Genomic DNA, 22,699 nt, shown 5'->3' with positions numbered 1-22,699 from the left:
TGTTATAATTCTGTATACTTGTTCTTTCCATTTTAAATACAATGGTTAATCTTCTCATTGTTGCTAAAGTTACATCTAATATTTTTTCTTTTTCCTTAGATTCATGGTTTTATAAGTTCATAGCTAATCACTAGGCTAGTTTTCTTAATAGGCCATTCTAAGCCTAGCCAATTTCCTTCCCAAAAGTGAGAATCATATACTGTACCTTGTGTCTGTGAGTCATACATATTAACCATTATACCAAGCCCCAGTCTTTAGCTGTATATATTATTTTTCATCCATTTCCTTTTTGTTCATTTGTACTTGTACCTTTAAATTTTTTCAGTCTTTTACCCTTTTACTAATAGAACTTTTATTTCCTTTTACTGGTTCCCAGATTGTGGTCTTCACTACTTATTTCAGAACCTTCTTCTTTGTCCTTTTTACTATTTTTTCCTCATCTAATTTCTACTTATTCTGAAATGTATTCTCTTTGTTCATTTTCTTCTCCTTTTTCCGTACTCTTATTTTCATGTTTACAATCCATCCATAAATGTCCAAGTTTGTTACATTTATAACATTTCAATTCATATTTTTGCATCATTTCCCATTTCCCACGAGTATAACATTTTTTTTTGTCACAGTTACTTACCAGATGTCCTTCTTTCCATATAAAACATGTTTTGGGTTATCTTCACTGTTATACAACACCCATGCTTCCCTCCACATTTATCATGCTTTTGGTATATGTATCATTCTTTCTCTTTCTATTTTTAACACAATATTGCAATCAAAGCTACCAGTCCATAAACCCCATTTGTCATAAACTTTGAAAATATACATGAATTTTCTTTTTTGTTTCCTTTTTAAATGCTTTTATCACACAAAGATTCCATGGGTTACAGTCTTTCTTTTTTTTCATATTCTCCCAGAAACTTTACCATTTAAAAAAAAAACACTCTCAAATATAATAAAACAAAATGACAGCGGAATAAGATACAGTCAAAGGAACCACAAAACTTAAATTTAATTTGAATTAAAATAATGCGCTGAACACTGAAAACACTGTTAAGTGCTTTCTCAGTAAGCTTCATCAGACCATTTTTGTGTATTCAACACATTATTTTAATTCAAATTAAATTGAAGTTTTACGGTTCCTTTGATTGTGTCTTATTCCACTGTCATTTTGTTTTATTTTCTTTCCATATTTGCTGACTACAGATTATTAATTCTCAGAGCCATAACCTGTGTTTTGGTCTGAAATATAATGTCACAAAAAATGTGTCTTGGTTATTAATAAGTGCTCTTACTTCATGTGCTTTTACACCCAAAGGAGCTATTAAATTGTCCCACATTTCATACCTGTCAATTTCTTTGTCTTCTTTACTTTAAATCCTTACCCCACATACGTCCGTTTTTCAGTTTCTTCTGCCTTCTTTTCTGCTATTCCACTTTTGCCTTCTTTTACTTTCTATGTTTGTTTTCTTTTTCCTCTCACCACTATTCTTCAGGATCGTCTCTGTGTCCTCCTTTTGTGTTTTATCCATAATGTCCCCCCAGGAAACATCTCCTTCATTTTCTGGCTCACTCTACAACACAATTTCTTTAAGTAAGTCATACTGCAGCACTCCTGACTGGAGGGTTGTAATTGTACATCCATCATTTGCTGACTTATCTCCATCATACAGGTTTCTTTGAAACATTTCCTCAGAATCCTACACACATTGTCTAGTCGCAATATTTGCCTTCTCCTTCATTTCTTTCACCACTCATTGTATCCTTTTCTCTCCACCTTCCTCCTTGTTTCTCTGGGCTGCCCCTACACCTGGAATGGAAATGTGGGTCCCACTCATAACAGTGAAAAGTAGGGAAAGCTCCATAGTGCCCAGGCCAAATTTCCCCTAGTTCATACAGATACCACCTCCGGTCTCCCCCTGAAAAGAGGTCATTGGCCTTGTGGAACTAACTAACTAACTAACTAACTAACTAACTAACTAACTAACTAACTAACTAACTAACTAACTAACTAACACAGTTAGCAAAGTATGAATACAGTTACAGAGCCCAAATCCTCACCAGTGCTACCTAAATATAAACACAAGGGGAGATTGGCCTTATGTGGTTATGCAACTGCAGATTTATGCCTTAGTTTATGACTGACAGTTGTCACACCCATGTAGGCTCTACTCATCCAGCTACAAATAGGGTTACAATTACTGACTCCCCAGGATTTCACCCACCTATGCCTAAGCCCTTTGTGCTTTAGTGTAATCTTACCAGCGGTAACTTAGATGTAACCATTTAACAAAATTATTTTACAAACCTTTATATGATTGCAAGATTTCCTCAGAGTGGCTTCCGAGACCTCTCCAGTGACGATAATCATTATGGTACCGTCAGTCAGGCTGCTACTCGGATACCTAGACCTTGGTTACTAATCACACTCTTAATGAGTCAACCAACATTGCTGTAATAGCTGATGACCAGTCAATCTGTCTCCTCAAATGAGTAGGTAGCAGTAGTCACTCCAGTGCTGTAAGAATAACCTTTCTAATTTCACTTACAAAACAGTATTGCAGTTTCACAAGGAAGGAAAAATAAATGGTAGATGCTATTTCCAGTTGCTTAGGGTTGATAACTGAGGCTGCAGGATATAAAGTCCAACAAGTCTGTAATCTGAGCATCTTGATGTAGCTTCCACTGCCATTTAGAATTCTCAACGTACAAATAACTGTTCCATGAAAAAAGAAGGAAAAAAAGGAGACTACATTGTGATTTTTTTTTATGTTTTCTCCCTTCTTTAAATGTTTTACAGCTGTTCAGTTGAGATATAAATAGGTAGCTTTTCCTATATTAGGGTTGCTATGCTGAGATACAAAAAATCTGGTGTCAGATTCTCATAGCAGAACCCTCAGATTGACATCCATTTTTCCAGCTCTCTCAGTTCAGATCTTTCTTAGCTTTCATTTGCAAAGTTGCATTTGTATGTCTGAACATGCATTTGCATGGCAAACCACCTTTTTACTTATATAAAGTGTCTGTGTCCTTCATTTTTTCAGTCTTGACTAGCACTAGCTTTACCTGTGCTGTCTCTGATAATAGCACAGTAGTAAAAACAACCAAATGTGTTAGAGGATTAATCTTTCTACTCTCAAAAGTAAAGAAGGGAGAAGTTGTTTGCATACTTCATGCCCAAACAAGTGGTGACAGTCGAGAACTCTTCACATGAAGAGATATAGGAAGATATTCTTCACAGCTGTTTGTATAACTCACAGCACTGTCACAAGGATAAACATTCAGAGGACAGGTTGAAGCCATACTTATCAAGATAAGTTCAGTGTTCAAACACCCCCTTACCCTGCAGGAAGTGTATCTTAACTAGGTTTGTGAGGGCTCGAGCCAAAGCCATTGAGGATGAGGGGATTAGAACCAATGTACTTTGTCTCTCTCTCTCTCTTCCTATCCTGTAAGGTGTATCATGATGTTCATATGCAGCCCTGTCTTCTGGTGATTGGCTGGCGCCCTTTGGTGTAGTACTTGAAACTGAGGATTCTGCTCCTCTGATGGCTTCCTATACCTACTTGAGCCAGCAGGTTTTAGTTGAGATGGGAGTTATATATCGTCTTACATCAGGGCTAACATCTGAAACACCTGACATCACAGATTTGTTTTTAAACAAGAAACATCTTTATTAAATTATCACTTATGACATAGGCAATCATACATTTATACAAATGGAAACGAACCATATTAACACAATTGCTGTTTCAAGCATTTTGCATCACAAACCATATTGACATAATTTTAGTTGCAAACATTATACATCACTTGTAATCTACCCAATCATTGCCAGTCAAACATTACATAGCTCATTCAAGTTCTGCCTTATTTTAAGACAACAAACTCCAACCATGTAGAATGGACACCACAAGGAATTAGCGGATAAAAATGTCATTCCTCCCATATATGTACTGTGCCCACAATTCCCATTTTCCTATGTAATTTCCTCCTAACCTTTTCTAAAGATCCCAATTTCAGTTGTTTTATGTCTATTACTATATTCACTTCTAGTACCGCTGGTTTAGACTTGGATTTCCATTTTCTAGTAATTGCTTTTTTTGACAAACTCAGCAAGACCTTAGTGCTGTATGTCTAGGCAATTCAGATTCTGTATCATAGCTCAGAAAAATCATTTCCCAGTTACATCAATTTGCTCACCCATCATCTGTGACGGAGTTGTCTGAAGGGAATCTTTAAAGTCTGCCAACTCATTATACTCCCAGAAAATAGGTTTCCAATTACCTCTTTCTTCCCCATCACACCTCCAACATTTGCTGTTTACCTGAAGAAAAATTCTCTGGAGTCTACTTGAGGTATAAAAATACATATGTAAACATTTCCAAGCAAAGATGCTAAATCTTCTAGATTTTGTTGCATATTTGGGAGACCTACATATATTCCCCCATAGTTTCTTTGTGAATTGCTTATCCAATCTCTCTTTCCAATTCTTTCTAATCTCCTCTTATTGATTCTGACACTTATCCTGCAACATTTTATATGTTCTACTAATTATTCCTTTTTTAACAGCAGCTTCTGTTCTAGATTCCGCTAAAAACTCTACCAATGTTGGTCTTCCATTTAGGCCGACCCCCCCCCCCCCAATTTCTTTGTCTTTGCCTATACTCTGTCAATCCTTGTTAGGGAGGGCAAACTATAACCAGCAGTCCAAATAAATTCTTGGTGTATTCCCATTCTATTACCTTTCCCAAGCTAGTTATTTGCTGCCCAATACCTTGGTTCCTTTGCCAGTTTTCTCCAATAAATCCCAGCCCCCTCCTGCCTATTATCTGTATCCCTAATTGCAGTCATCCATATCAGCAGAATGTTTCTGTATTCCTAGGTATGCTTAGTTCTTAGAATACTTTCTGCTACTTTGACTGTAACATTTTGTATTATTATTCTCTTTAAATGTCTGCATCCAAAATCCCAGTCTCTCCTCGTTTCCCAAGCTTCCCCCTGTTTCATCATCATTCCTTTCCACTTTGAATTATAGTTTTCGGCTTGTTCTGTGTTGCTCTGAAATACTCTTTCAATTCAAGTAATCCCAATCCGCCTTGTTCTGTTGGAAGAACTAGCTTATCCTGCTTGACTGTTCCTGTCTTCTCCTCCCAGATAAACTCCTTCAGCTCTTTATTGTTATCCACAACTTTTCCTCTGGTTGATAAAAATATGCCTGATCTGTGTGCAAGACAAAAGGGACTAAAACATTTAACTGCTTGTAGTTTACTATTCATATCCATATAACAGAGCTTCCATTTTTCTCAGTTTTGTACTCTCTCTTTAGTCTCTTCCCACATATCCTTAGCTGCCACACTGGAATCATTTTACTCCATACTCCTAAATACTTCATTTTATCATGTCCTCATAAATATGGATATTGGTGAGTGAATTTGTGTGGGGGTACATAATTTACTGCCTTTGTTTTAGCCTCATTAATTTTGTATTCTAAAATTTTGAAAGGACTCAAAATATACCACAACACTATAATGTCCTTTTCTGGTTTTGTCAGGTATAAAATAATATAATCTGAAAATACAGCCAGCTTTTCATGACTACCATACCATTTATATCCTTGAATTTCTTAGTCCCTTATTTTCTTTGTCATTGGTTCTAAATATAAAGCAAATAACAAAGGGGAAAGTGGGCACCCCTGCCTGGTTTCTCTGCTCAAGCAGAAGTTATCAAAGAGGACCCCACCCACTTTAAATTTTGCCTCCAATCCCTCTTAAATCCTCATAATCAACCTTATAATTTTATCAGGGAATACAAATGGACATAAAGCAGATATTGTAGGAAACTTGAATCCTCAAGTATGGGAGCACACCAGCAAAAGGATTTAATTTGAAGCTTTTGCCAAACCTGATGCAGATTTCTCTCAAATATGCACTGCCTGTCAGTAGCACCCATTCGAGCAACAGTTCTTGATCCCCCACCAGTTTGTAGATTAGGCTACTGTCTCTGAGATAGACACATCCATTTCTCCATCCACTTCTCCAATTAATGAGCCCTACTTTGAGGATGCTGTCATTTTTATTAAAAAACAGTGTGGACAGGCCTTGCGTCCCTATCCCTTCGACTCAGAAATGCCTGGAAGAGTCTGGGGATAAAGACTGATGAGCTATGGGTAACTTCGCCTCTCTAGCTGGTCATTCATGGTACTATCAGGGGAGCTTGGGAGGCACCCTGATTGTGGTTTTTTAGTCGCTCAAGAAGCCAACACCCTCTGCAGATTGCTACCTGAGTGGGAGGAGCACATTCTTAGTCTTCCACTTCTGACTTCTTTGTGAGCTGTTAAATAAAGCATAGGTGCCAGAGACCACAGCATTTTGCCACTGGATTTTGAGTGAATCGCTTTGGGCAGGTGTGGTTAGAGAGCATGGACTCAGGACCCTCACGTATTCATCTCACCTCCCATAATTCCAGTCTCATTTTATTAGAAAGGTTCTGGTTAAGTTCAATGACCTTTTGGGCTAAAGGAAGACTTTTACAAGTCCATGTGTGTGATATTCATATTGCAATACCATGTTTCCCTATATAGTTTTGATTTAGATGATGCATTAAGTAGGATCACAGATTCAGGCATACCATGCTGAGGTTGTCCTTGAAAACGAATCCCGGGAACAAGATCCTGGATGCCTGTTTCTTGTGGGATATTGCCCTTCGACAAGCTATCTGGGAAGTGGTGAATGACCTTAGTAGGAAACAGTCCCTCACCACTTTTACAGGTCTTTATGATAGTATTTCTCTACTTCTTTCTCTTCAGTATAAAAAAAATCACCTTTGCAGAATAAAAATATACTATTTTGTTCACTTTACATATGTACCATCACAGATCACCTTTTCATTTATAAAAATCACCATAATTGTTAAACATGTTAAGTACAAGTTTAAACATTTCCTCCACCAGTCATTGCGAACTATCATTTTTATGTGCAAATCACTTAAAGAAATCCAGTCCTTGTATTTAAAATATGTTAATTTAAATAAGTGTTTTCTTTTAATCCATATGGCTTTTATTTATTGAATATTGAAATCAAATATTTTTCTATCTAAGCCTTTATTAAACACCTTTATAAAATTACTGTTTAAGAAATGAGCAAACAAACATTAACAGAAAAGAAAACAAACTATATTAATATTTTTCCATTTGCATACATTATACATCACACATATTTTATTTGTAACTGTCATCTGTCCAGCATTACATAAAATTGCTGACCTTCTGCTTTCCATTAAACCTCATGCCTTCTGAACATTAGTCTGCATGTATTGTTCCCCCAGTTTCCATTTCTTTCTATGTAATTGGCGCTTTTCCTTTTCTAAGGATCCCTCTTCCAGTTCTTTTATCTTTTATAATATTCAATACTTCAAATACAGTTGGTTTAGGATTTGATTTCCATTTCCTACTAGTTGCTTTTTTGGGAGCCAACAGAATTAAACTTTATAAGGCTTTACAGTGTCTAGGCAATTCAGATACTGTATCCCAGCTCAAAAGAATCCTTTCCTTAGTTACACCCATTTGCTCACTCAATATTTCTGACAGACTGCTCTTAATGTCTGCCAACTCATGACACTTCTAGAATATATGTTCTCCATTACCTGTTTTTTCTCCATCACACTTCTAACATTTGCTGTTTACCTGAGGAAAAATTATTTGAAGTCTGCTTGGGGTATAAAAATACCTATGCAAACACTTCCAAGCAAAGATCCTAAACCTTCTGGATTTTGTTGCATACTTGGGAGCCATACATATGTCCTCCTATTGTTCTTTTGTAAATTGCTTTTCCAGTGTCTCTTCCTAGTTTTTTTCAAACCTCTTCTGATTCTTATAGCTATCATGTAGTGTTTATATACTCTACTAATTGTGTTTTTTAACAATAGTTTATGTTCTAGATTCAACTAAAAACTGTCTACCAGAGCAGGTTTTTCACTTGGGTTTCCCTTATCTCTTCTCTTTGCCTGTACTCTGATTTCAATCCCTGGTAGGGAAGGCAGTCTCTAGCCTGAAATCTAAATGTCTTCTTGGCCTCATCCCATTCTATTACCTTTCCTGCACTAGTTATTTCATAGGTTAGTTCTAAGCTAAGTGCCCTTGCGAGCCATTTTAAGCTTAGCCAGTTATCCCTTGTGAGACTCAAACCCTGCACCTTGTGTTTGTAAGGCAAACACCTTAACCATTAGGCCACCCCCCACCATTTCAAAGCTTATACATAGGCTACCTTTCTGCTTTTTCCATATATGCTTTGCAGTTGTATTCACATTATATACATTTTCTGTGTAATCTGTACCAAACAATATATGCATGAGATCACAGGTTCAAACCGTAGAAGTGTGTGTGTGTGTGTTTGTTTTGGATCACTGGGCTTATACCATATGAGTGTGGGATAAGCTCAGAGGTCCAGGAAAACCTAAAAATAGAATTGATTCTCCTTCACTTGGAGAAGCCAAACGAGGTGCTTTGGCTATATTAAGATTTCCCTGGTTAACTTTTGTTGAAGGTGATCAGCACACTTGCTTACATGGAGGAGACTCTGTGGTAAATTCAGAGCATGCTGGAAAGATTGGAATGTATGCTTCAGCTTGCCTGGAAATACTGATCAGATCGAATCAGCTAAGGCAGTTTGATCATCTTAATTAAGATGTCTCTGAATAGCTTCCTTTGGGGCTATTCCATGCACTCCTCACTTGGACAAGACCCTGGAGAAGAATCATAACACACAAGGAGGGATTGGATTCTTACTTGTCAGCTGGACTTGAGAATACTTGGAGAATCACTCAGTAGGACCCTCAGTTTGTGGCTGGGGAAAGGTAAGTTTGCTGTGCCTTACTTAATCTGTTTCTACAGCTGTTGAGCACAACATATACATATCTGTGTGATGTACCAGTTGAGTACTCCACACATTTGATGCCAGTTGGTTGACCATAGTGAGTTAGTGTACGTTTCATTTTGTTTAAATAATGACTGATTTTCTCTTCATTTTGTCTGTAGGCCTGGGAAAGCTCATGGAGTTGTGCTGTGGATGGACTATCACCTCACCGATGATATCACAGTAAGCAAAGGACTCCTGAAGCTACCATCAGAAAAGGTACTCCTGTCACAGTTGTTTCAAAAAACTGATTATATATTCCTCTATTTGCTGATATAACATATTTATTCTGAGGACAGAAAGTACATCAAACATTTTTCAGGGTCAGAGTACTACATATTTCACATTGTTGAGGCAGATAATAGGGAACGGGTACTGGTTTTATGACTGGAGATGAGGCAACCAGACTTTCTTGATAGCTCAGGGATTTTAGTCCTGTGATCTTTTTCTGCACTTTTTCTAATTGGTTGATATGTTTAATGAGATGCATCCCAAAGGGGCAGTGTACTCAGCAGTTGGTCTGATTAGTGCTTGAGAGTAAGATAATGATTACCTCTTTAGTCCTTGAATATATTGCTTTGGCAATTAGCTGTGCTAAATAAAAGGATTTCTTGACAACCTTTGTCAAATGATATTTGAAAGGCAGAGAATTATTAACCCAAGTTCCTAGGCCCCCATACAACATTTAATTTTTGTAATGGTTTGTTTGTATAGTATGATGAGGGGAGGGTTTTTCTAGTAAAAGTGATAATACTACACTTTTTAGCATTTCATTTGAGACCATTTTTATTACAGCAAGTGTTTATTAGGGGAAAGTTCATTCTGAAGGGTTTGGGTGTCGTGGGGTGACTTAACAGCCCCTAAGTTTGTAGTCACCTGCAGGCTTGATTAGCCAACATTCTTGGCTGTCTGCTTAAAGATCTGAGAAGTAAAGGCCAAAGAGGAAAAGTGTCATCACTGAGCCCTGAGGGGCACCACTTGTCATTTTCATACTTTCTAAGGAGGCACCTGCAGTTCTTGCTGTGTGAGTTCTGTCTTTCAGCCAGTTTGTTTATCCATCTTCCTATATATGGGCTTATCTTTAAAGTATTTAGCTTCTGTATGATGCCAGCATTGGAAACCGTGTCAAAGGGCTTGGCAAGGTCAAGCTATGCCATGTGTATTACTGCATGGCCACTGTATACAGCCTCTGTAACACTTTCAAAGAAGTTTACAGATTCAGTAGAAGGGCTGTACTTTTCACAAAGCTGAACTGCTGGAGGTCAAGTCTAATAAAATTCTTGCTATCATAGTTTGTGTGGTCAGTTATAGTACATTCTGTGACTTTGCATATGAGGCTTGTAAGACTGATAAGTGTGTAATTACCTGGGTAGATTGTAAGGCCACCCTTATGGATGTCATCACCACTCAATAGGGACAAAACCAGCAGCTAAGCAAAGGATGAACAGTTTAAGGAGTGGGTTTGCAAGGGCTTGTTTAACACTTAATTAAGCAACCAACTAGATTGTCAGTTCATGGAAGAAATATTTTTAGTTTTGGATAATACTTTCAGTAAAAGATCTTTAGAGATAGTTAGGGACTAACAGTTGTAGAGCTTTGGCTAGAAGTCTCAGGGTGAAGTTGGCACTAAATTTGATAGCAAGTATGTTGATATTGTATTGGTCAGGTCAAAATAGAAGGTGTCAGTATGAGGAACATTAGAGCAATTTAAGGTATTGTATCTGAGTTTTCTAACATGGCTAAAGGAGGATTTATAGTGATCTTTGCCCTAAGAGGCCATCCTAAGTTCATGTGCTCCTTTAGTGGAACTGATACTGTTTTCATTTTTTACTTTAACGCTTTTGATATCTTCCTTAAGAAGAAGGTGTTTGGATCTGTTATATAATTTAAACAGTTTCTTTTTTTTTTTTTTGGTAGAGTTTATTTATGGTAATAGTTAACTAGGGTGGTTTATTTTTGAATTTCCTATGATACTTTACTGTGGTATGGGTCAGAAGCACTATGCATTTTTCTAAGTGGTCATTGGCACTTTTGGCCTTCACTGATGCAGCTAAGTCATCGCTGAGGAACTTTCATGTATTTTTCCTCAGTTGTATTGCTGTTTGTTTCTCTATTAGATGTTGGCTAGGAAGGGAAAGTGTGAGTAAGATTTCCTACAAGAACCAATACCCCACTGCCAATTTCTACTTGGGTGCATGCAGACCATGAGTACAAAAATTGCACAGTCTGTCCTTTTTTCCTAAGACGCAAAGAACTCAATTTTGTCTCTTGATTCCTACTTGGAATTTCAATGCATTAAGCACCTCTCCCGAGCAAAGATAGCAGACCTTTCCACTCCTGACCTTCCACTCATTCAAAAGAAAAAAAGTTTGAGAGTCCTAGGCCTGATATCATGGCTGCTCAGTTGGATTTGGACATACCTGCAGAGGTCTCAGAACCTATACTTTACACATGCTTGGGCTCCCATTACCAAAACCCCACCAGAGGCTGGTATGGTGTCTGAGGTTCGCCCATCTGAAATGACTGTAGCTGTCAATAATGGTGAGAAGGGGGAAACAATGCTTAATAATTACTGAAGAACCTAATGTTGTACAGTAGATCCTCACTGGAGAGGAAATTCCTGGATCACTCATAGAGGCTCGTCAGGGGTCGGAGTTTCCACATTTAGGTAAATTGGACTTCACACTTATAAAAAAAGAAACAACAAAACTAAAAATGTTCCTTTTCTCAGACATTGAAAGAAAAGGAGTGGTTGGATTTTTCACAGAGTCTATTTACGACCATAATGGCACTCAGGCCGTCATCCTTTGCAGGGGCTATAACTACTACTACTGTTTCTCCTTCCATTCCACAAAAGAGATAGACAATTCTGAAGATAAGGAGTATTACTCAGACCCCAATGAGCATTCTTTAGTCTGTTCATCCCAAATCCATTTGCCAAACCAACTGGCCTCAGATGATATTGATTCCCTTTCTCCTGACACCCCCGTTGAGGAAGCTTCATTTAGGGAAACAATTGCTAATATGATGAAGTGTTCTGAACTGGAATCTAAACAGATTTCTGAAGTTCAACAGAAATACTGTAGCCTCTTGGAAGTGGGCACCCTTGCTCCTGTCCAAAGCTTTTGCATCCACTTCTATTGCATCAGACTCTCAACCACCAGGTGTGAAAAGGCCTGACTGGTTTTATAGGATACCTGAGGACTTGAAACTTCTGTACAAAAAGGCTGTGGCAGACCCCTCTATGTTCTCCATGTCCACAGATAAGCCCTCCAAGTTACTACCTGCTGCCAATGCTCTTCCTTCAGATAGACAGTAAGTCAGTGGACAAATTGGGAAAATTGGTTATATGTCCTCCAGTGTGGCCTTTAGAGCCCTGCATTATCAGACTCCCTGACTAAATACCTATTGTCTGTTCTAACTAATTTAAATAAAACTTTGTCTTCCACTGAGGAACCTACCAATAAACGGCAGGCTTTGTCTTTGGTAGCTCAGGCTGCCCAAGTATCTAGGCACAACATTAAATGCAGCTATGATGCAGTAGAAGCTTTCTACAGGGCAGCCTCTACAGGTTTTGTGATCATGAGGTATGCATGGTTACACTGTCAGCCCCTTTCAGAAGGTATTAAGGCAAACTCCTAGAGTCTCATTTTAAACAAGGACCTTTTGTTTGGTCTGGATGCTGCCAGTCTTTTCAAACAATTGCAAGAACAAGGTAAAGTTATGATGGACTGGAGACAGAACTTTATTACTTCTTGCCAAGATACTGAAGGAATTACTTCGCAAAACCCACTTTCTTTGCTTGCAGGTATTCCAGGCTTTTTCATAAGGCCAGGTAAATACCTAGGAAAATTTCAGGCCAGACCACACAAGGACTGCAGATGTGGGAGGCATTCTTATCGAGACAAATCCACCTAACTACCTTCTGCGCCTTCAACCCACCGGTCCACCCCTTCCCCTAGCCAAAAGGCTCATCTCATCCCTGAAAAATTGGCTACTCATCACTTCAGACAAATGGGTGCTTACAGTCATCCAAAAGGGATACAGAATGACCTGGAAGGTAGTTCCTCCCTTCACTGGCATCCTCCTCTGCCACAAAATCAGATACAGATTTTGTATTCCATCATTCAAATATTTCTAAGAGCTTGGCACAATACACCCAGTGCCTCCACAATATGTAGACAAAAGGGAGCTCTTCCAGACTATTCCCCATCCCAAGAAAAGGAGACTATTCTGGATCTGTCAACACCTTTCTCCCGGTTCCATACTTCAGGGTGTTGCCCCTGCAAACTCTGCTGCCATTCATTCTTCTGACAGCCTTCCTGGTGTCTTTGGACCTAAAGAATGCCTACCTTCACATTCAGATTTATCCGGCATATACAACATTTCTGAGGTTTTATACTGGCTCATCACACTTTCAGTTCTCTGCTTTGCCTTTTAGACTGTCTGCAGCTCCCCAAGAGTCTTCAAAGTGCCTTGCCCTGTAATAACTTATTGCAGGACACAGGGAATCCAGATATTTCCTTGTTTGGATGATCTGTTAATACAGGCTTCTTCTCAACAGGTACTGTTGACTCAACTCATATTTTACCATAGCTCTACTTCAGGATCTGGGTTTCACAATCAATCAATCTGAAAAAGTCAGAAGTGAAATGCAGACTAGACACCGAACTCATACAGGCCTTCCTTCCTCCAGATGTACTGCAAAGCCTAACCATTTACCTCCTTTTCTCTTCAGTCCTGTACTGCAAGGGGAGATACTCAGTGTAATGGGATTTATGGCAGCAACCATCCCAATGGTACCCTTTGCCAGAGTCTGTATGAAGAAGATCAACTGGTACCTGAAATCCACCTGGTCCCATTATTCTCATCCCCTGGACACACACGTACCTCTCTTGCCTTGCCTAAAGAAGGAAATACTGTGATGGATATCGCAGATAAAGGAAAACCCAGGTCTTCCCTTCAAACCACAGACACCACAACAGGACCTGCAGACAGTTGCATGAGAGTGCATGGACAGGCAACCTTGAATGTTCAAGGGAAATAACCTAAAAATCTTAAGATCATAGTACATCAATCTGAAGGAGATGAAGGCAGTAATACATGCCCTACAGATCTCTTCCCATTCTTGGAAACGAGGGCCCTTAAAGAGTGTTCACAGACAAACACAACACTCATGGTACATAAACAACCTAGGGAACCAGATCTTACTAACTGTGCAGACTAGACCTTTTGCCATGGGAGCAGGTCACAAAAGCAAACTTCTTCCTCCAAGCAATTTATATTCCTTTACAGGACAGTGTTCTTGCAGACTTTCTAAACAGATCAAGAGAAGATCCCATGAATGGATGCTGAATAGAGAGCCCTTTCTAGACAATAGTCCACAAATGGGGGCTGCCACAGATGGATCTTTTTACCTCCATTGACAACAGATGGCTTCCACTCTTTTGCACCAGGACCTACAGTCCACAAGCTTGGAAATCGAAGCTATGCTCTTTCCCAGGAGAGGGAGGTTCTTTTATGCCTTCCCTCCACTTCCTCGTCTTCCCAAGGTTTTATTGATAATCTAAAGATCTTACTGGTGACTCCCTACTGGCCAAGACAGCACTGATTCCACATTCTGTTCCACCTAGGCAAGTGCCATCACTAGAAACTTCTCTCCACAGTGCATTTGCCCACACTGGGCTAAGGCTCACTGCTTCATTTCCAACCTGTCATCCCCTAAGCCTGACATTATGGATGACAGGATTCTGATCCCTTTTAGACACCAGTTTTCTGAGGACATGCTTAAGATTTTCCAGAAGGCAACAAAACTAATACCAGAAAATGTTACAAGATAAAATGGAAAAGATTTACTATATGGTGTCAGCCTAAATATTAGGACCCACTTTAGGCTAATAGCTCAGTGTTTTTTTCTTATTTGTACGAGCTGTTGCAGTATAGCCTTGCATACTTCTCTATTATAGATGCATACATTTCAGTCATATCTGCGTGCCTACCTCTGGGACCCTTTGCTCCTGGCCAGGCTAGAGGTAAAACAATTCTTAAAAGGTGTACTCCACCAGAAACCTCCAAGGCAAGCAATCCCCCTTGCTTGGGACCACAACTTTTTGTGCTGTAAAAGTTCATTCTCCCTCCTTTCCAACCAACAGCATCTGACTCTCTCAAATTCTGTACTTGGAAAAAATACTTTTCTGGTATCTCTCACCTCTGTCAGATGAGTTTCTGAACTACAGGCCTTTATAGCACCCCCTTTCCTCATTTTTTCATAAGGACAGAGTGGCTTTATGGGCCAGTCACTGGTTCATGCCTAAAATAATAAATGAACTTTCTCTCTGTCAGGCCATAAATCTTAACACTTTCTTCCTTAATCCAGAAAACAAGGGGGAGAGAGAGAATTCTACATTCCCTGGATATGCATAGACTGTTCAGATTCTCCCTAGATAAGACAAAGGATATTCACAAATCTAACCAATTGTCTCTTTCCAAGATTTCAGTTTAGGAAACTTAGTTTCAAAGCAAGCTGATGCCAACTCCTCGGACAGTCCTGCAGTAAGGATGCTCGGTATCGCTTGCCGCTTGCTGCTACCCTCGTCCTCCAACCTCTGGTGCTCCCCAAACTTTACTTCATCTTTAACCAACTATCTCCACCCTCCTAAAGAAGATGTCCCTGAAATGCTTCTACCCAAGAAACCTACAGCGCAGACTAAAGTGTGCTCTCCCCTGAGAAAAGGATTCAACATGTAGGTAAAAATATCTACTAGTGTCTAACTTAACTATTCAGTGTTTTAAAAGTTCTGTACCCGCAGAGTTCACAATAACAGCATACTGTAGTCCGTAGCCATCCCTCCCTCTCCCTGACATAATACTTTCTACCTGACCACAGTTACAAGCTAATTAAATTAATATTACATTTCTCCACTAGGTGGCAAGATCTACCCATAATAGTTAGCCATACTCCGTATTTCAGCCCTTTCTAATTACTCCCATCACCCTTACAATTTTTATAGTTCAACTTTTTGGCTTTCTTTATTCCCCTTCCTGACTGTTTCTATCAATGCATCTTACATAAACTCACTCACCCAGCCTGCAGTTGTTTGCACTATTCCTTCCCAAAGGGTCAGCTCACTGATTGTTTTTGGTGGGGATTTTCACTTCTCTCGGCTCATCCCTCTCTGTTCGCCCTTCGGACTCGCTCTGCTCCTGTGCACCCAAATCTCACCCACCACCACTACCTGTACTGTTATAGCCACACTAACTCCTCCCCCCTCTTGTAATCACACACAAACCTCTTACCATTCTCCACCCACTTCCAAACCTATCACTACACCACCTGTTAAACACAGTGCCCTCCCTCTCATCACTTACTATCATACCAACTAGACTTCTTATCTCTCTCAGCTGTCTTACCTATCTTACATACCTGTCCAGCACACACCATATACCTTACCCCAATGCCACAAGCCCATATCTCCATTCTCCCACCCCATCCTACACACTCATTTCCCCTGAACTTTTTCCTTCCAACCCCATCCTTACTATTCAAACTAAACTTCTCCCCACCACACCATCCCTACACTTCAATCTCAATAGTCATACCAAAAACTCCCTACCCCTCAAACACCTATAACCCCCTCTCCCTACCACATCACTCAACTTCTCCAGCATATATCTCTCTCACTCTCCGGTGACATCCACCCTCACCCCAGACCCAAATACACCACTCAACCCCAAAAACTCAAATCCATTCACTTCACTACACTTAATGCACAAAGCCTTAGAAACAAAATCCCTAACCTCCATGCCTGGCTCTCCTGTAACCACCCCGACATAACTGCCATCTCTGAAACCTGGCTTTTTTCCTCCATAAAAGATGACGCAATCCTCCCTCCAGGCTATCAAATCTTACGCAATGACAGAAATCACAAAAAAGGAGGTGGTGTAGCTATTATCTACCCCTCCTCCCATACATTAACTCCTTATACCAACCACATCTCTACTTTTGCCAATGCAGAAATTACAATAGGCCTGTTAAAAATAAACAACTACAAGACCATATGCATCTGTCCTATCTACATACCCCAAGGCAATAACATCAAGACACTTGAAGACATCCTCTCCTGATTTTCCTCCAACATCAAAAATGAAACCTACATCCTTGGTGACACAAACATTAACTGGGCCTCTATTACCTATGAAACCCCTTCCTTTACAATCAAGCTGTACAATTTCTCCCAACTTATAAACTCCCCAACCAGACCAAATAAGGACAGCACCTCCGGATCCATCATAGACTTGATTCTAACTACTCATCTCAACCTTATCTTCAATGCTGGAATACTACCAGACCCTCTTAATGACCACCTACCAGACTTTGCTGAATGTCTCCCCTCTCCTCTACAAAAGCAACACCACTAGACTCAAACCCGCAACCTCTACTCTTTCAAACCTCAAACTTTCTCTGAATGTCTAAAGCATGCAAACTGGTCCCCTCTAAAAACACTTCCACTAGATAATGCCGTATCTTCTTTCAACTAGTCATTCCTTACCCTTCTAAACTAAAAAGCCCCCTGTGACGCCTGTGCCCTGGCCCAACAATCAAGGAGCCTCAATAGTCACCACTAACACCAGTGAGGGGCGTCTCGTATAGGAGGAAAGGATAACAAGTACACACAGTAGTAAAGTGCAGTTTCCCTTAAGAGCACACAGAAATCACAGTCAGTCCGGGGCTGGTTGCTCTCCAGTTACCCAATAAGACTCCCCACTGGCATAGCTGTAGGGTCCAGATCTCAGCCTAGTGGGCAAGATAAAATCTCCAGCAGCCTCTCTGTCCAACCAGTGCTTTGTGTCCCTGCCCAAGTAGCTGACACACACACACACACACACACACACACACACACACACACACACACACACACACTTTGAGAAGAGTTTATACAGCGACAGACACTCCTGGGGAAGGCTGGCACAGGTTCTTCAGCTGTGCCCCTTTTTCCCCAGACTATACAGTAGTACCAGCTGCCACCACCCACTAATATTTATCAGCTACTCAGAGGCCCTTAAAAGGGTGTCCAATTATTACTAAGTGATTTTTAACAACAGTATAATCAAAACATGCAACGTGAGACATTTGTGACAAAACAGTTACAGCTTTACAATGTAGTAAGGGGGTCAGGAACCATACCCAGAGCTTGTGGTCAACACCATACTGTTTGCATACCCTCTCAAATATATGAATGAAACTATCAAAATTATCCCCCTCTTTAAACTGCGGAAGAAATTTACTGACCTTTTGTGCTTCCGGGGTCCAGTTACTCCCTTCCCCATTATCTCCATGACTCTGGCGAAGAGTCAGCATCACCTTCTCATGCTGCCTCTGCCTCTCCTTTTCTTCAGTTTCCAGGCGTAGCAGTTTCTCATTTTCCTCAGCCTGCAAATGTTGTAGTTTTTCCTTGTCCTCACTCTCTAGATGCCTTACTCTCTCAGCTGCTTCTAGTTCCAAATGCCTGGCCTCCAACTCACGTCTCTTTAGCTCCAGATGGATTTTTAAGTCCTCTGCAGAAAGGTTGAGCTGTCCATTTTCCGAGGGTATTATATTTCCACTGCGAGTCTGATTGTCCTCCTGGTTGCTGTTTTCTGATGCAGCTGTAACCAAGGCTGCAATCAGGTCTGTCTTAGTAAGGTTTCCAGGCACCAGTCCCCTAGCCTGGCACATCTCCGGCAGCTGGCTCCTTGTCAGCCTTCCATACTCCTCTGCTGACATGCTGCCTGCTCACCCTGACTAAGCTAACAAAAGAAATAAAACAATTGTGATCTGAACTCTTGAGTATTCACTGCTGTTTTAGAGTACAAAACACCTTCAGAGCTCACTGTACACAAGCTACAGGAATTCATTTAACCACACCACTACAAGCCAATTAGTATTTGCCAACCAATTAATATGTAGTGTGGATATCCCACCACTGCCAAACAATATGTGATGCTCATGCCCTGGCCCAGCAATCAAGGAGCCTCAATCCTCATCACTAACACCAATGAGATGAGAGGCATCTCATATAGGAGGAAAGGATAACAAATACGTACAGTAAAGTGCAATTTCCCTTAAGAGCACACAGAGATCACAGTCCGGGGCTGGTTGCTCCTTTGCTCTCCAGGTCCCCAGTAAGACTCCCCCACTGGTGAAGTTATAGGGTCCAGATCTCAGCCTAGTGGGAAAGCTAAAACCTCCAGCACCCTCTCTGTCCAACCAGTGCTTTGTGTCCCTGCCCAAGTAGCTGACACACACACACACACACACACACACACACACACACACACACACACACACACACACACACACACACACTTTGAGAAGAGTTTATACAACCACACAGACACTCCTGGGGAAGGCTGGCACAGGTTCTCCAGCTGTGCCCCTTTTTCCCCAGACTATACGGTAGTACCAGCTGTCACCACCCACTAATATTTATCAGCTATTCAAATGCCCTTAAAAGGATGTCCAATTATTACTGTGCAACATTATTAGCCAATTGGTAGTATAGCCCAGGGCTAAAGCTATTAGAGTGGCTTTCTACAATTTAACCAAAGGCATGCAAGTACTCTAAAGAGCTTAAATTATCTCTACAAAAACAGCCATGGTTGAAAGGGTTTAAAATTATTTAATAATAAATAGTCACAACACAAGACAATACTTTTTACTACACAGTGCTATTCAAGAGTTCAGAGATCACAAAGAAATACTTAAAATAAATCAGTAGTGCAGTTTGACATCACAGAAAAACACTTAGTCTAATCTTTCTAGTTTCTAGCTATTTCTAGCCATTTCTAGGAGACAACACAAGTCTAACATAAACTTACATATAGTGCAAGACAGTGCTGGTGAGTTGGATGGTCAGGACAAAAATGCTTAATGCTCTCTGATTCTCTTTTTTTTTAAATCACATTCCTGGTTCACATTACATCATTCTTCACACTTCCCTGGGTTCCCAGGCTAACAGAAACTACATTTACATTCTTCACCTCTGGGCAGAAACCAGAGGAATAAAGGACATTTATGCATGCAAATTCTGGCCATTAACTCTGGCCTTAAAACAATAGGCAGGATGTGTCATTCTAGACTTGCTGTCTCCGAGTTTTAACATCAAAGGGTCACAACATGTTTTACTTGGTCAGTAGCGTGCACTGTTACGTTTTTTCAGTTCCACATGTAACACTATTTTTACCATTTAAGACAACAAGCCTGTGATTTACATTAATATTTACAGATGACAGAATTATCTCCAAAATTCTATCTGGCTAGGCTGACAGCCTTCATCTTCCTTTACCCAATCTTCACACCCCCCTTAGAACCAAACACACCAAAACCAATATGTGCCGCTGGCTGTCCAAAGAAACTAAACTTGCTATGCGCCAGCGTGACAAAAAATGGAAACAATATCAAAAACAAAAATAAAACTCCAACTCCCTGCTAGAATTTAAGCAACTCCAGAACTCCACAGAAAAAATAACAAAAGACCACAATGCCTACTACTCCACACTCCAATCCATGTACTCTTCCAACCCAGAATAATTCTGGAACTCCATCTCCTCCATTCTCCACCCTAGTAATAAAAATTACCCCTGTCCAGACCCCAACCTCACAGACCTGGAAACTGCCTCCCAATTCAACACGTTCTTCATAGATTGTGTTGCAAAACTATCCTCCTCTTTCCCTCACCCTCCCTCAAACCCCTCCCCCCTGAGCCCCCATCCCACCTCCCTCCTCTCTCTTTAGCCTCTCACCCATCCCCACAAGTACAATAAAAACCCTACTCCTCAAATTAAGACCATGCCGCAATGCACCAGACAATTTACCCTCTACCTTCCTCAAACTATCTTTCGGTAGCATAGTCTACCCTATCTCTATACTTATAAACAGAAGTATACAGGAATCTTACGTCCCTAAAATCTGGCGCCACGCCTACATCATCCCTCTCCAGAAAGGCGGTAAAAACACAGACGCCACCAATTTCAGACCCATCACTAAACTCTCTCCTATTTCTAAAATACTTGAAAAACTATCCATTCCCAACTCATGCCTTACCTAATCCTAAACACCCCCCCCCCCCACTCAACAAGGCTTCCACCCTGGCCACAGCACACCATCAGCCCTACTTTCCTTTCTTGAAACCATCAACATGGCATGCAATAGTGGCAAATTTGTGTCTACATTATTTTTAGACCTCTCAAAGGCATTTGACACCATCTCACACAACTTACTCCTATCCCAGCTCTCCACCCTGCATATTTTTCCCAACACCATAACCTGGTTTCCAGCTACCTCTCTAAACACCAACAAGCTGTCCAATGGAAAACATCTACCTGTCCCTTCCTGCCTACACCTACCAGAGTCCCTCAAGGTTCTGTTCTGGATCCTTTACTCTTCAACATATTCATCAATAACTTCCACCACTCAGTTCCCGAATGCTCAGTCATCTAGTATGCAGATGACTCAACCATCATTTGCTCATCCTCCTGCCTCTTCAAACTGCTGCTAAAATCCCAACTAGCATTCTCAAAAATAGAAACCTGGATGGAATCCAATCACCTCGCTCTAAATGCTAATAAAACAAAACTAATGATCTTTAACCCTGCCAGGAACTCCAGTTTCGACAGAAATCAGTCAAAATAACACCTCCTTAGAAATCATTCCCTGTACCAAGCTACTAATCATCATCATTGGTGAAGACCTAAAATTTGATACACACATACACTCCTCAATCAAAAAAAAAAAATATCAAAAAATTGGTCTCCTCTACCGACATAACCGCTACCTTAGTCCCTCTACCTCACAAACTCTTGCATCCACCTTCGTTCTCCGCTCTTTTATGTATGGTGCTCCCCTGTTCACCAATCTCCAACTTGGCCTACGGTACAAACTAGAAACCTGTTGCAACAAAATATGCAGATTCACAACTAATGCAAAAAGTTTATCCCATCACTGACACACTCTGAACTCCCTCAAATGGCTCAAACTTCCAAACTATTTGAAATACCTCCAGTTTCCAAGGGTCCACAAGTTCATCTTCAAACCTGCAAACTGTCCCACTCTCGCTACAGCCTTAAAACCCAACATACCTAACCACTCCCTCCAGATCCGAAAACCAAAATCTCATACAGGTTTACAAACCCTCATGCCCTCCCTGGCCAACTGCTACTATCCTGCTTCATAGCAAAACAGTGGAATTATTTTCCCTCCATGCTACGCAATCTATCTAACCACAACATTTTCAAATCTTACCTGTTCTCCCACTTATCATCTAAATGGGAATGCCCTTATCACACTCCTACTTAAATCAACTCCTACCCTCTCCCTACCTCAATGTGTTTCTATTTACAACACCTGTATACTCTCTCAACCCTCAGTCTACCTAAACTACTATGTTCAATAACTATATCCTATATACTTTGCATACTGTACAATGTCAATATTATGTGTTACTGGCAACTTGTATATACTGTATACAATTAAGCCTGGAGCTTTTCTCCACTGTATATCTTGCATACTATATTATTTTTCAATATAATGTGTATCTTGCAACATGTAAGTACTGTATTGAATTTTGCTTGGAGCTTTTCTCCCCAGGCCTCCACTGAAAATGGGCTCTTCTTTGCCCAGTGGATTTCACTGGTCATCAAAGTGAAATAAATAAGTAAATAAAATAACTGGATTTCTAAATCCATTTCCTTTTGCTACACTCCACATGACAAATCTTTACTCTGTCCAGCAAAAGCTCATTCTACTAGAGCAGTGG

The 22,699-nt window shown here is 40.3% G+C and overlaps 1 protein-coding gene across 4 annotated transcripts in view; it reads left to right on the top strand.

The window, feature by feature from the left end:
• The window catches only part of PRMT7 (protein arginine methyltransferase 7), an 843,610-nt gene that overhangs the window by 778,620 nt on the left and 42,291 nt on the right, over positions 1-22,699 (top strand). For all 4 annotated transcript variants that reach the window (XM_044081516.1, XM_044081514.1, XM_044081513.1 and 1 more), the window contains one exon: positions 9,029-9,125. In XM_044081516.1, the coding sequence (XP_043937451.1) occupies positions 9,029-9,125 (97 nt within the window). The remainder of the gene's footprint in view (positions 1-9,028; positions 9,126-22,699) is intronic.

The sequence above is a fragment of the Protopterus annectens genome, chromosome 8.part0 (genome assembly GCF_019279795.1).
Source record: "Protopterus annectens isolate FY-2018-M chromosome 8.part0, PAN1.0, whole genome shotgun sequence".
Taxonomy (NCBI): Eukaryota; Metazoa; Chordata; order Ceratodontiformes; family Protopteridae; genus Protopterus; species Protopterus annectens.
This window is presented reverse-complemented; position numbering and strand designations above follow the sequence as displayed.